Source organism: Populus trichocarpa, chromosome 8 (genome assembly GCF_000002775.5).
Source record: "Populus trichocarpa isolate Nisqually-1 chromosome 8, P.trichocarpa_v4.1, whole genome shotgun sequence".
NCBI lineage: Eukaryota > Viridiplantae > Streptophyta > Magnoliopsida > Malpighiales > Salicaceae > Populus > Populus trichocarpa.
The window spans coordinates 12,897,986-12,910,083 of NC_037292.2; the positions used below are offsets into that span (position 1 = coordinate 12,897,986).

Consider the following 12,098-nt stretch of genomic DNA (forward strand, 5'->3'; position numbering starts at 1 on the left):
TTAGATTAATCACTTAAGATGGTGCCAATAACAAATGACAAAAAAATAAAATAAAAATTAAAACTGAGCTTAAGCCTTTTCAAATTAATTTTTATTTTTATTTTGTTGAGAAATAAAAAAGAATGTTGAAGATATTTTCCACAAAATTTAAAGCACATTCTTGTAATTAATTATCTGTTCATTATAAATACCTCTAATATTATTGTAAATAACGTAATTTTTAATATGGTATGAGAGTTTTTTTTTTTATTATTTAATATGACATAATTAATTTGGATTATCATTAGAGTATAACGCAAATCCCCTATTACATCAGTTTAATTATGTTACATATAATTACTTTTTTGGGAATAAAATCTGATTTTGACTTACTATGGGAGAGGAAAAAATTAATAGCCCCTTGGTATTCAAGTGTGTGTGAATTAAACAATATTTTTTTTTTACTCGACAGAAAACGTATTTTCATAGTATTTATCGACCTCCGTCTCCGTCTCTCTTCCTTTTTTTATTTTATTTTTTATCTGTTAACAATCTGATAATTACTCTATTTAAGGATTAATGAAATCTCTTGGCGTTTTACGTCTGTTTCTTGAGCTGGAGAAGGCAGGTCGCTAGCGGAGGCGATCACAGAGTTTTCTTCATTTCAATTCTCAGAGGAACTCGGGATTTCTTCTACACTTTCCATTTCAGTTGATCTCTCTCTCTCTCTCTCTCTCGTCCATTAACAATCTGCTGTCTCACCTCTTTTCATGTGCGTTTTTGCTCTCTTTACTTCTCCTCTCTGCGCAATTTCTAATTATTATTTTTTATTTATTGCATCAGTTTAAAGAAGTAAATAGGTATTTAGCTTTGATTGAGGATTTTCTTTCTGATTTTTTTTATTGATAATATCAAGCAAGTTGTAGTAAATTTATGTTTTATTGAATTGAATCAAATTCCTAAGAGCAGCTAACTTTAACGTTTGGTTTATGTTTCCGGTCGTTTCCTTCTCTATCTTTGAATCTACGCAACTGCAGTTGTTGTTATTTTTGTCTTAATTCAAATAATTATTGTGTAATTTATTTTAAGAAGAGTAAGTTTTAGATGTTGTTAGTCAAAACAGGCAATGGGATTACCGATAATAGAGGTAAGTTAACCAAATTCTAGGCAGTTTAAGAGGGGAGGATAACGTGCTTTTATTTATTTATTTGTTTGTTTGTTTATCAAGGTTTTTTTCATAGCTAGTTGTTTTGCATTATAAGTTCAACAAGTCTGGATTCACTTGAGATGTAGTGAGTGAGGTTATCCACAAGTAAAATCCTCAGTGAGTGAATTGCTTCTGGGAAGGAGACGTTGAAGGCTCTCTTTAGTTCTGTTTCCTGGCGATTCTTTTACTCTTTGCTTTTTAATTTGTGACAGAATTATCATGTGATGGCATTTAGAAAAATAAAAATAAAAATAGTGCTGTGGCTATCATTTAAAATTTTCACCTTGATTTTTGAAGTTATTGGTGTAGACTGATTTTTGTTTTTTGTTGTTTGATTTACATCAGGTTTGGCATTCCTTTGACCTCATAAGCTGGCAGACCCCTCTCTTGCTACATTTTGATTTTAATTTCTTGTCGACGATACAGTCCAGAAATTGTAAATATAATGGGAATCTTTTCGCGCAGGTTCATATCTGATAGTTTTGGTTTTTTAGGAAGAGCTCATTCTTTTTATGCCTGTGTTTTATTTTCTGTCCTTTAGACAAATCTTTATTGGGTCTAGATTTGTCACAGCTTTATCAATGAAATATTTGCATTTTGTTTTTTGCAGTGCTGCTGGTAGAAAACCAAATGAGACCATTAAGATAATCTTAACGACCTTTCTTGGAGTAGCTTTTGGTTTCTTGATAGGAGTATCTTTTCCGACCTTGTCATTGACTAAGGTATGCAAATTTAGAAGTGCCTTTTCTCTTTCCTGTATGATTTTTCCTTTCTTTTCCTTTCCATTTTTTTTTGGTGTGTTTTTTTGTTCACATTATGTGGATGAGTATCCTATTTAGTTTAGATGCTTTCTTTTAGTTACTTTATAGAACATTTTATGTTGTCTCTAAATTTTGGCAGCTGAATATCTCACCCAACTTCATTCCTTCCATTGATATCTCGTACAAAGAGGGCCTCACACCTCAAAACACTCGGTCTTCTAAGGGTAACAATAGTGGTTCAATGCAAGCACCAAATTTGAACAATACATCAAAGGTATGCTTCCTTTCCTGAATCCTAACATCGTTAAACTGTCAGATACTGAATTTCTTTGTCTTGAAGTTTTGGTGCCATTAAGGCACTTAATGGACCTTTCTCTACATGTTCACTACAAGATCCATGAAAGTTAGAGCTTCTCTTCCACCAAAAAAAATACACGGAGCCTAATCGGTACCTTCTAAGCAATACCCTTTGCACTTTAGGATATGTTTGGTATGGGGATAAATGGTGAGCAAGTTATAAGGACTAAATGTTACCCTTGTAACCTTGTAACTTTTCACCTCCTTGTATTTGACATACTTCGTAATTTGTGGGGTAGATGAAAATATCAAGGAGGTGAAATTGAATTTTAAAAAAAGGGTTAAATGTTAAGCTTACAAGGGGAGGAGTAAAGGAATTTGTAGGGAGGAAAACGTTTTGGTTTTTATGCCTTCCCTGCCTTTTATTTTGAATTTAATACTATTTTTTTTCTTACACTTCTCACTTTGAACCACAAATATATATTATTTTAATAATTAATTTAAATTTTGATATGATTTCTATTGGGATAAATTATTACTCCCAATTACTTTCAACTCTTACCAGACATCCTTAATACCTCATCTTTTTACACTCGTAGTAATCTTACCCCCTTAACATTTTTCCTTTGAATTTTTCTCCCCATACCGTATATAACCATGAGGGTATACGAAGCTCTTGTCTTGGTTTGACATCAAGTAAATTGCATTATTTTTCTTCTCGGTAAATATTTCCCTACTATTATTCAAGGATTTGTAGTAAAAAGAATTTATATATTAGGTGGCAGGTAACCAGGGGAAATTTTGAACCTAAAAGAATAAACCTGTTTAAATAGAAATAAGGGAAATTGCCTTTTTAATCAAAGAAATTAATAAAATAAGATTAGTCTTCCATATCTCACATCATCTGTCTTTGAAACCTTTTCCTTTTCTTGTTTTCTGGAATTTTTTATTTCCTTCAATTTGTCGTACTAGTAATATAATCTACCATGTTAATTTTTTTTCCCTTCAATTTGTAGTACTGGTGAAAAATTCTCCTGTACCTTAAATTTTTGTAAGGTGAAAAAAATACAACTCAAACTCCCCTGTTCCTGCCAATGAGCCATAGCTCAGTTGGCATTAATATCCCCCCTCCCCTAAGAGGTCTCTAGTTTGAACCGCTGCTTAGTAACCAAAAAATCCTGCCCCTATTGAGATATGCGGATCATTTGGTGAAATCAGAATGTCCCCCTAATAACACATCACCACTTGGTTCTAAAGTTTTCCTTCCTCTATATTATTGTTTGCAACAAAACAAATGACATCAGTGCACTTAGATGCTGTCTATCTTTGCCTTCAGTTTCTCAAGAAAGTTTAATTTAAATGTCACTTTCATGAATAAGAGAATTGTATGTTTGTTCAAAATAAGAGAGAGAGATGAACTTGTTTGTTCATTGATGAAGATTGTAATTCAATGTTGTATAAGAGACTACAAAAAATCCCAGTTTGAGGCTTCCATTATACAAAGTTCATCTTGATCACATCAGGAAAAAAGGCTCCATCCTTGTTTGAAATTTTAACTAACATTGAACCACCATCTAGCTCCAAACAAAACATGTTACACCATTTTCAAGCCACTGTGATATTCTCATGCTGGACACAAATGGACTTGGATACTTAGTTGCACTCCTTCAAATGTATGGGAAAATGTTAAAATAAAAATGAATGTATCTGTGATTTCTACTTGTGTTTGTAATTAAGTTTCCAACATCTATAGTTCTGTTGGAGCAAAACGGGGTGCGCTTTTAACTTAAATGACGTGGGTTCTTACAGGCACCCATATTATGATGTTTAAAGAGCATTTTCAATTTAGTATTAGTAGCTGGGTTACATGCATTATATTTACTTCCTTTGCCGTGGAACAATGTATTATCACAAAACTCATTAGCGTGAGCTGATACTTCAGTGTTCAGTATGATCTTTTAATTATAAGTAAGAACTTGAAAAAAAAAAAACAGAAAAAAAACACTGAACTTAGCCCCATGTGAACATGGACTTGTATCTGACTGTCCAAGTTCAAGCAACATAGGTACAACTGTTGTATGCTATTTTTGATCCATTATATGCAATTTTGCCTACTAAATGGATTTTTTTGTCTAAGATGATGTTTGCATAACTTGAATAACACTGTCCTTGTATATGGAAAAACACGAGTAATATATTCACACTCTTACCTTGTGCTTGCCTTATTCTATTCACAGATTTGGGTCCCTTCAAATCCTCGTGGTGCTGAGCGACTACCACCAAGAATTGTTGCAGCTGAGTCAGACTTGTATTTGCGCAGATTGTGGGGTAATCCCAATGAGGTGAGCATTCTACAACCACTCTTATATGCAACATTCAACTTTAAACTTCCTCATATGCTACATGCAATTCTCTATAGCATACCAGCTTGGCCTAGCTGCAGAATGAACAGGCTGCTCTTTTGGTTTTGAATGACTCAACAGTTGTGATTCAGTTGATTGTAATTTTAGTTAACTTTTAAAATGGTACATGCTAATTTTATTGTCAAGAAAAGGGAGTTAGCTGGAAAATGTTTCATTTAATATAGTTACATTGTAACTGCGCTCCATAAAAAAATAAAGGAAAAGAAAAGAAAGGGTGATTCCAATGAAGGCTGTCCCTGGATTGTTTGCTTGCCTAAGACAGTTTCAATGGAAAAATGGAATTTGAGAATATGCTGAGGTCAAGCTAGATATTAGAAATTCTGAATAGCAATTTATGAAATCTTTATTCAAGTGAACACGTAACTCTGAATTGAAGCAACAAGCTGACTATTACCACACATACCATTTCTAAAGAAAACCTGGGAGGGCAAGTGTTCTACCTCTCATCTTCCCTTTTCTTTTTTTTTTTCTTCTTATTTTCACGTAGTTAATGTCATGCTCTAGAATATTGCCCCATTAAATGATATTGTTGATGACTAGGTGGCCTACTGTTTACTTTTGTTGACTTCATTCTTTTGTGAAACAAACGTCATCCACCATTGCTTCATAACAATAACAGAGTAATCATCCTGAAATAACAATAGTAGTGGTGTGGTACTCTTGAATTGCAATTTTGATATATTTGATCAAGCTGCCTTTGCAGGACTTGACCAGCACACCAAAATATCTTGTAACCTTCACTGTTGGCTACGATCAGAGAATGAATATTGATGCATGTGTTAAAAAGGTTGGTCCTGTGTGGTGTTTCATTTATTATCTCATGGTAGCCTGTATGAGTATGTGAACAACTTTGTCTCTATCTCACAGTTTTCAGAGAACTTTACTATCCTTCTATTCCATTATGATGGACGAATTGCTGAATGGGATGAATTTGAGTGGTCCACGCGTGCTATTCACGTGAGTGTCCGGAGACAGACTAAATGGTGAGTTCTATTTAAAAACAGAAGCTCACTGATTAAAGTTCCCCTTCACTATCCTGTGGGGGAGAATACAGTTTAACTCATCGCTTCAGTCTTTATTTGACCCACGCTTGTAACTTTAAACTCTGAAATTTTGTCTTAGGTGGTATGCTAAGAGGTTTTTACATCCTGATATTGTGGCACGATATGATTACATATTTATCTGGGACGAAGACCTGGGAGTTGAGCATTTCAATGCAGAAGAGTAGGTGTTGGATATAAAATAGTTATTTTATGGTTATGCTAGTTCACAATACTAAAAACTTTGCAACGTTTCTTGTACACACTTTTATCTAAGATATATAAAACTAGTGAAGAAGCATGGATTGGAGATTTCACAGCCTGGTTTGGAACCTAGCAAAGGATTAACATGGCAGATGACAAAGAGAAGAGATGACCGTGAAGTTCACAAGTAAGAATGACGGAATAGTCCCCATAAAAGTTTTCTTTGAAAAAAAAAAAAAGAATTATGGAATGCCCATATCATTTTTTAAGGATTGATTTTATTTGATTCAAATATTATCTTGGAAAACAGTTATGGAGTTGTGATTGATTTATTAACTAACCCTTTTATCTCTTTCCATGAATTTATATTAGAATAACGGATGAGAAACCAGGCTGGTGCACCGACCCACATCTGCCACCATGTGCAGCGTATGAACATCTTTAACTGTTGCTTTTTTATTGTTATTTTATGCCTTGCTTCTCTTGTTCCTTATATGACTGTGCTGTAAAAGCTTAAAGAGATTATCCTCTTCTGGATTTAGGTTTGTTGAAATCATGGCTCCAGTGTTTTCACGAGATGCTTGGCGCTGTGTGTGGTATATGATTCAGGTATTGATTGTTGTGCTACTGTTGCTCACATTATCACTTTTAAGAATCCGTTTCCTTCACCCTTTCTCTGATGGCATATGGCACTAGAGTTTGACTGCATTATGGAATTTGCAGAATGACTTGATCCATGGTTGGGGTCTTGATTTTGCTCTTAGAAAATGTGTAGAGGTAGCTGACCTACTTCCGCCCTCATTGATCTATTTCTGCTGTGTTTTGAATTGTTATTGGCAACATCAACACGAAACTCCTTAATTAAAATTTCTCTTTCAAAAACAGCCTGCCCATGAAAAGATTGGAGTTGTAGATTCCCAGTGGATTGTTCATCAAGGTGTTCCCTCTCTTGGGAGCCAGGTAAATGAATATGATTGGCCTCAGCTCATTTCCTCTGTTTTAACCCCACTATAAACTCCAAATACATGCTGGAATGAAATAGTTACCCCACTATTTTGCTTCTCTAGGGCGAGTCACAAAATGGAAAGGCACCATGGCAAGGGGTATGCAAAGTGTTTCTTCATTATCAGTATAATTTATTTTATTTCATTTTGTTTGCGTGTTATCATACAGCATCCCTTGCTATTATTAACCATCCAAACGCTCAATATTCTGTTGTCGAGTTATCATGCAAAAGGACGAAGAGTACTTTTTTCACCTTTCTGTCTCCCAAATTTGCTCTACAAAACCAGAGCAAACTGGTCTTTTGATCATACATGCTAACTTTTTCTGCTGGTCCCAGGTAAGGGAGAGGTGCAGGAAGGAGTGGACAATGTTTCAGACCCGGCTGACCAGTGCAGAAAATGCATATTTTAGGGCAGCAGGGCTTGATCCTTCCAATTCTAATGGTCACTAAAGAAGGGCAAGTATAGAAGCTTAGTGTACACTACCATAACGACTACACAGACTAGGTTTGATACAAATCTGTAGAATTCATCACTGTATGACAGCTTTTTTGTATTAGTGAATCGCAATTTTTCACTTGTTAATTTAAAAACATCCTAAACACTCGTAGAGTTGTGCAGGAGAAAGAAGTTAGTTTCATGTTTCTTAAATTTTCTCCATCATGGTCAAGGTGTAGGACCTCTGTTTTGAATTAATAAGGGCTTTGGTACTGCACCAACATAAATTTTCCACCTCTTCAAGGGCTATAGCCAATATCAAAAAAATTGGGCACCCTGTAACGAAACCTCGCTTTCATGTTTTTGGTGATCCTGAACGCTGTAGAAAATAAGCTGCAAGATTGAACCGTGCTGTCTGTGGGAGGGCAATTTTTGTGCACGTCCAGCTGCTTATAATCGTTTTACTTCACTTGCAGCAGTAATGTTGTTTGAAATAGTTTGCGATCAGCTCAAAGTTGGGTTTATATATATATATATATATAGTAAATTAAAATTTTTGGTTAAATAATATCATTTGAAATTTTTTTTTGACGAAATAGCACATTTTCATTTTGTTGTGATTCCAAGCCCGATAAGATAAATTAAATTTTTTAGCTAAATAATATCATTTGAAATTTTTTTAATGAAATAAAACATTTATATTTTGTTGTGCTTTTAAGCTTGACACGATAGTTGTTACGCTTCTAGATAGCAACATTTAAATGTATCATGTTTTAGAAGCGCGACAACTTAACATGTAATATCACCGTTAATTTTCTAGCTCAATTGGTCAATCAGTTGATTCAATTGTATGAACCGGTTGATTGATGCACACAAAAATCATAATTTAATAAACCTTTTCTTTCAATTATATTTTGAGTGTCAATGATATAGTCGGGCTTACGATAATGAATGATTTTGAGCAGTTAGATGTGAATCTGCTATAATTAGATAATAACATGCCCCAAAAAAATTACGTGGATGGCCTAATGAATGCATTTATAAATAAGTGAGATAAGATTAGACTCAAGAGAAGATCTGGTTTAACCAAACTATAATGATGATTTAAAAAAGTTATAATTTTTTATCGTGCTTGGATTTTTATAAAAGTTTTCAGAGGTTGTTTTTCTTATAATAATTATATATGAAATAACTACTTTGACCATCAAATCTTTAGTTTTAAAAAATATCACCATGAATTTTTGTTTTTTTAATATTTTTTATGATTTTTCTTGTTATTTTTAACTGATTAGTTTAAATGATTATTACATAGTGATCGACTAGTTAGTAATGAATTTAATTGATATAACAGTTATGAATAATATAATATAATATAATAATATCAATTATAATTTTACTATAATTTAAAAATATAATATTTAATTAAATGTCACTGTTAGAATGTTACATCTAAAAAATATACGATATAACACCGAATTGTTTTTTTGCTTCTTAGTCAATTCATCATTTTTTTAAAATTTTGTATGATATATCCCTCCAAGTTACCTCCAACGTCCAAAGAGATAACCAGACAACATCCAGTCAGTCTCAATCGTATGTACCGTCACGCATCAACGTGGGCCCCAGTTCAAGTACCCGGACACACTCAGAGGTCTCTAAACTTGCCACCAGGCAAGACCTTCTTGGCCCTCCACAAAAAGCTTAAAGACACGTGTCACTCATCAAAACGGACCCATTTTCTCCCTGGGAAAAATACCCCCCTCCCCCATTTTCGATCTCTGCATGCCTCATATTGTTTAATTTACTTAAAAATGGTCCCTCGAGTTTTGAATTTTGGTCAGATTATCCCTTAGGTATTAAAGAATTTGTTGGTGTAGTGAAATTATTTTTTCTATGGTCCTGAAATAATGAATTTAGGATTAATACTTGACTACTATTTGTTAAGTAAATTTGTTTTAACAGGTTAGTGCTATTGGTTTAAATCATGCTAAAAAACAATTTAAATCTTGGATGACTTGTTTAATTACAAATAAATAAAATAATTTATTTTTTTAATTTTTTAGATTTGTAAACCGAGATTATAGAATTACCCTGAATTGGGATTTAAATATAACATTATAGAAATAATAAATATAGAACTTATGTTAAAGTCAAAGAGTTAAAGGAGATATTAATGGTTAAATCAAGTAAAATATAAAAAGATGACCTAAGGTCTTGTGCTGATATGTAAACTCCATAAAATACAAGGACTGATAAGAAATTTCAACCTTTCTCTATCATTGTAGAAGTTGTCATAGCAGCTGGATAATTCACAGACGCCACAATTTAAAATCTCCATATATACCAATAAAAAAAAGCTATGAAATTGAGTGGAGATCCCACTGTCATCAAGTCCAATATGACAGATGATGTTTGTCACATCAAACTGTCTTTTATTGTTGTTGTTATTTACGTTTGTGCCATCTTTGTATTTGCTGGCTTCGTGTTCAATAAGGATAAATGAATTATTAGATTTTTATTTTACTTAATTATTTTATTCCCTTGTTAGATTTTTTGTTGTGAAAACATCGAATATCGCAGCTTCTTTTTAAATTAAATTTTTATTTTTTTATAAAAAAAACACAAGGTATATTGTTTTTAAGAAATTAATTGATCTATTTTTTTAGTAGAATATCATATATATATTTTAAGAAATTATTTGTTTTCAAGCGTTATTTTACTCAACTATGGCATTACCCTTTGCGCATTTGAGTTAAGTAATAGAGTCCATCAAGCCCTAACTCTGTTACAAGCACTGAAAATGGATGGCCGGTTTCCCAAGCGTTCGAATATAGGGGCTAGTATGAAAAGACACTGAAACTGTAGGGACTACATGTATAGAATTACCCTCTATACAATCAACCATCAATCAGTATCTTATAGAAACCCTACACGTGTAGCCACGTGTAGCTCATCATGGCTATAACCAGGGCTAACATGTACTGGTGGTCTAAGATGAGCCTATGTATTTATCTCCAGGATCAGCCCAGTTTAAGGACGACAAGTTCTTATCTATGCTTGGTCTGTGGAGGTGAATTGCCTGGTCTCAATATATATCCTCTTGCTCCAACTGAGCGCCATAATTTACAGAAGCGCTTCTGTTTTGCTTTTGTGGGCTATGGGGCTCTCAAGTTTCCCTGGTGCAGCAGGAGTGCTACCAGAGTTACTCATGAACACAATCTTATTAGTGGCTCTACTGAAAAACACGGTGAGGTCAGTGCTGCAAGTGATGGCAGGTGCTAACTGGACACCTCCAAATTACGAGGAAGAGCCAGATGGACATCCACAAGAAAATGCAAGAGAGAGAAGAATGTCAATAACCCAGTTCAAGAGCTTGCAGCAGAATCATGATGGCACAAGCTATAGGGTTAGTACTGCAATGGAATGTTGTGTGTGTCTGTGTGGATTTCAAGCTGAAGAAGAGGTGAGTGAGCTGCATTGCAAGCATTTCTTCCACAGAGGTTGTTTAGACAAGTGGTTTGATAACAAACAGGCTACTTGCCCTCTTTGTCGATCTATCATTTTATTAGATTCATAAATATTTTTCTTACGTGAGTGTTAGAATTTCTGAGGAATATATATTGTGTTATCACTTTGAGCAAAATTAGACAAGGGCTGTTATGATCTTGCTTTATGCACAACGCTAGAATGTTGTTAGAACTTATAAGAACAAAAACAAAATTTTTTTTAATCAAGTGGGTTTGAAGCATTTCATACATATCTTAGACAGTTATTCGCCAAAATGCCTTGTTGAAATCAGTTCATGCTACTTTTCCCAAGTGGAAAAATTTAAAGATCGAAAACCTAGGATTAACTTTGGATCGAGTTTTAATATATACGAGATGACATGCCCGCGCGTTGTCGCGGACTTATAAAATAAATACACTTAATAGCGTTATAATTGTGAATCAGCGCTAGATAAGTAATAAAAATTAAAGGTATGATGAAGCAAATATTTCATGACGAAAAAAAAAGTTGTGTTGGTGATCAAAAACTTAGAGACTAAACAAAATGATTTGTAGCAATTTACCATGTTTTGTGAGGAAAAATACAGTACTTTCGCCACATGATTTAACTTTTCAGTTAATAAAAAGAAAAAAAAATTACAAAGCTAAATTCTCTACCAACTTAATATTTTTAAAAAAACCAACAAAGATAATTTTGGAAGGAAAAAAACCCATGAGAAAAAATGTTGTAGCAATTGACAATGTTTTGTGAGGAAAACTATAGCGTTTTTCCCAATAAAATAAAATAAAAAACCATTTAGATAAATATTGTAGCAATCCACAGTGTTTTGTGAGAAAAACTACAACGCTTTCCTCATATGATTTAGTTTTACTGTAATTATAATTCTTAACCAACTCAATATTAAAAAAAAAATCGACGAAGATAATTTTGAAAAAAATCATAAAAAAAATCACATGGGAAAGCACTGCAACAATTCACAGTGTTTTAAAGAAAAAAATTACAAAGCTAAATTCTTAATCAGCTCAATATTAAAAAAAAAATCGACAAAGAAAATTTTAGAAAAAAAAATAACAAAACAAACACTAAAAAAAGAAAAAAAATCATGTTGGAAACACTGTAGCAATTCACAGTGTTTAGTGATGAAAGCTACAGTGCTTCCTTACATGATTTAGCCTTATTTGTAATGACTTGTAATTATAATTTACAAACAACTCAATATTAAAAAAATAAAATTAAAA

General features: G+C 33.2%; 2 protein-coding genes across 5 annotated transcripts; both read left to right on the forward strand.

Annotated features, from left to right (window-relative positions):
- Positions 1-438: 438 nt before the first annotated feature.
- On the forward strand, positions 439-7,566 carry LOC7473208 (uncharacterized). 4 transcript variants are annotated; one of them, XM_002311725.4, is made up of 15 exons: positions 439-751; positions 1,532-1,651; positions 1,797-1,908; positions 2,087-2,221; positions 4,482-4,586; positions 5,371-5,454; positions 5,535-5,650; positions 5,790-5,891; positions 5,985-6,098; positions 6,284-6,340; positions 6,454-6,520; positions 6,635-6,688; positions 6,797-6,871; positions 6,979-7,014; positions 7,254-7,566. In XM_002311725.4, the coding sequence occupies exons 2-15, from the start codon at positions 1,632-1,634 to the stop codon at positions 7,365-7,367; spliced, it is 1,191 nt and encodes a 396-aa protein (XP_002311761.2). In that variant the 5' UTR covers positions 439-751; positions 1,532-1,631; the 3' UTR covers positions 7,368-7,566. The 4 variants fall into 4 exon arrangements, with proteins under 4 accessions (XP_002311761.2, XP_024461838.2, XP_052311480.1 ...); XM_024606070.2 differs by having other exon boundaries at positions 496-689; XM_052455520.1 differs by lacking the exon at positions 439-751 and adding an exon at positions 1,198-1,338.
- A 2,588-nt stretch (positions 7,567-10,154) lies between these two features.
- On the forward strand, positions 10,155-11,081 carry LOC7473209 (probable E3 ubiquitin-protein ligase XERICO). Its single transcript, XM_002311726.4, has one exon. It carries the CDS (start codon positions 10,511-10,513, stop codon positions 10,928-10,930), a length of 420 nt encoding a protein of 139 aa, XP_002311762.2. The 5' UTR covers positions 10,155-10,510; the 3' UTR covers positions 10,931-11,081.
- The last annotated feature ends 1,017 nt before the right edge of the window (positions 11,082-12,098 follow it).

What these genes read in the sequence shown, in the direction of transcription:
- LOC7473208 (XM_002311725.4), top strand. Translation starts at nt 1,632, where the DNA reads ATGGGAATCTTTTCGCGCAG. An exon ending in TTGATGCATGTGTTAAAAAG is followed by an intron (nt 5,455 to 5,534) that starts GTTGGTCCTGTG and finishes TCTATCTCACAG; the next exon opens with TTTTCAGAGAACTTTACTAT. An exon ending in GAGCATTTCAATGCAGAAGA is followed by an intron (nt 5,892 to 5,984) that starts GTAGGTGTTGGA and finishes CTTTTATCTAAG; the next exon opens with ATATATAAAACTAGTGAAGA.
- LOC7473209 (XM_002311726.4), top strand. Translation starts at nt 10,511, where the DNA reads ATGGGGCTCTCAAGTTTCCCTGGTGCAGCAGGAGTGCTACCAGAGTTA.